The sequence below is a fragment of the Amphimedon queenslandica genome, unplaced genomic scaffold (genome assembly GCF_000090795.2).
Source record: "Amphimedon queenslandica unplaced genomic scaffold, v1.1 AMPQUscaffold_13113, whole genome shotgun sequence".
In the NCBI taxonomy this organism is placed as follows: Eukaryota; Metazoa; Porifera; class Demospongiae; order Haplosclerida; family Niphatidae; genus Amphimedon; species Amphimedon queenslandica.
Genome location: NW_003546651.1, coordinates 4,707 through 7,285, shown reverse-complemented (window position 1 = coordinate 7,285; position 2,579 = coordinate 4,707). Strand labels below are relative to the sequence as shown.

The 2,579-nt window shown below is 33.7% G+C and overlaps 1 protein-coding gene across 1 annotated transcript in view; it reads left to right on the top strand.

Moving 5' to 3' along the window:
* Nucleotides 1–382: 382 nt before the first annotated feature.
* Nucleotides 383–2,579, top strand: part of LOC105314067 (deleted in malignant brain tumors 1 protein-like) — a gene marked incomplete at its 3' end in the record, with an annotated part of 6,874 nt that continues 4,677 nt past the window's right edge. The window contains exons 1-2 of the mRNA XM_011407993.2: nucleotides 383–404; nucleotides 978–1,133. Coding sequence (XP_011406295.2) covers nucleotides 383–404; nucleotides 978–1,133 — 178 coding nt within the window. The remainder of the gene's footprint in view (nucleotides 405–977; nucleotides 1,134–2,579) is intronic.

Below are 2,579 nucleotides of genomic sequence, written 5' to 3'. Positions count from 1 at the left end.
TGCATCATTGCATGCAAGTGTACTTGTTCTTTAGTTGTTATGCATGCATAATTAAAATACTCTGAAAGTGCATGGTAGTTATTCACAGTATGAGCTAAATATCACCTCAATTGTAATAGTAACATTCAGACTGTTGACCAATTACTCCCTCTTTCCAATTATTGGGAATGCAGTTGCACCCTGTTCCAACTCCAATGATTATATTGATGAATTCATTTTGTAATAAATAATTTGGCAAATTTTAGCAATTTTGTCACCAGTTATTGAGTATGCATGCTCAGACTAAAACAAAAACACAAGACTTTTACACTGGCAATTTCTTCACAGAACTGTCCATTACCAGTAATTCCTTGCCAATGAATCATCTTGTGTGACATTCATAATGGCTTATGTTTTAGATGCTAGTACAAGTTCTTAAATTCTGAAATATTGTACAACTTCATAGACTATTACCGTATAGTGCTTTAATTTGGCAGAGTTTTATTTTGGCAATTGGCGGTTTGCAAGCAGAATCGCCAATATTAAAACCACCAATTATTAATGCACATGCTCAGTAACGCACGTGTATGCAAAAAATCGCCAAATTGAAAACCGCCAATTACAATTTTACAGCAAAGTCACCAAAATAAAGTGCCGCCAAAATAAAGCGCTATACGGTATGACCCAATTAACGCACCTCTCGATAGGTGGTGCATTGTGTAGGTAGCAACAATTTTATGAAATGTTTAAGAGACTCTTGTTTAGAGAGGCGTATAACTACATATCAATGTAACCTGTAAGCAATGAAACTTTAATAATTACAGCACCCCCCTCAAAAATATGGCATAGCCAATCCTAAACGACATTTGCTGTAATAATTTTAATAATTATGTAACTGCATAGTTTTTCACATAATTTTTACCAATTAAAGTAGTTACTTCAACACACAGGTTACTATTACTTTTATTTAATTTCTTGATATACCTCTTTTGTTTCAGGAACTGCTGTTGGTAGTGCTTACTTTGGACAAGGAACAGGTAGTATTGTCATGGATAATGTACATTGTACTGGAACTGAATCCACTCTTACAAGCTGTACTCACTCTACCAATCACAACTGTAATCATGCTGAAGATGCTGGAGTAAGATGCAATGGTAAGAATGTGAGAAACTGTTCAAAAACTTTTGATGCATGCACATCAATATTATGATCCTTATGATGTGGTACACAAATTCAAGTAATAATTGAAATTTAATTTTTTTGACAGTTTCATTAGGCAGTTAAATGTTGGCAACAATTGGTAGGGTTGTAATGCATTTTCTTGAATTATAGTCAACTTTACTTTTTTGCTGATAAAATTTTATGGCTATTATTTTTAAATCAAGTAAGACATAAAAGTAGAGAAGTACTATTACAATTGAGTAGAGGCACATGGATTTATCAGAATAGATGCAAATGCATAATAGATAAGCATTGGATTCGTCATGCAAAGTCTGAAATTTATTGTATATAGTATACTACTGCAGATCAAGTAATTTAGAAATGAAGCACTATGGTGCAATGGACTCGCCTGCTGGAATTCACTTGAGTGATATGTATTACTTGTACTGTGATATTTTAAGCAATTTAAAAAAATTATTATTATGGACTGCATAGTTATAATGATAATTAAAATATGCTATGGGTGTGGTCAACAACTAACTAAATCATGTCACATGGGTAGGAGAAAGAAGAAAAACTGAAATTTATTTTAGCATCTGAAGCTCTATTCCAAGAAAGAGTTGGCACAGAAAATTTTTCTAGATATTTAAAAGAGACTGAGAGAGCTTGGTTGCTCCTGCTTTCCCCAGTGCCGCCTGAAAAATTCTCGAAGAGGCTAAATCACAAACTTTGAGCAACTGTAACTCACAAACAACGAAGTTAGGACAAAATCTTTCTTTTTTGTTTTTCGTTAGATGGGATTTTCTACCTCTGAAGCAAATCTCGGCCCTGTAGAGTGAAACACGAGCTCTCACATGGAGAGAGGTCCCCTGGTTTAGCAGTTCACAGCTTTTGGTGCCACGGGATGCTACAAGAGCATTACTAGATGAAAGAAAGCAACTTTATCTGTTGCTAGAAGAAGAAATAGAGCTCTAGACTGCTCAAACAAAAAGATATTTTTTTTACAAATCAATTAAACTGTGTGGACAGAATGACAGAATGACAACCCAACTGCTTAGTACCCGCCTACGCGAGTCCAAAAATGTAGACTAGATTTGCTCCAGTGTTCAATTTTTATTAGTCTTATAATTTCCATATTAATTAAACTACAGTTTGTTTTGATTGATCATTATATAGTTACTACTCATTCAAACTTTTTGAGCTTTTTTGATTGTCAGCCAAAATTTTATCAATTGTATCAGACTTTTTGCATTACAAAATGACACATGCTAAAAATTATGGACATAGTCTTAAGTAGTCAAGTACTTTAATTATGATCAGAAATAGCTTTGTGGTCTCAAATATAGTCTTTCTGGCAATGACTTAAATTAGACACTCTCATTAATAGGAATTCCACAAGTTTTAATTGTCAAAATTAGCTGCGCAGTTAGCTTTTTCCT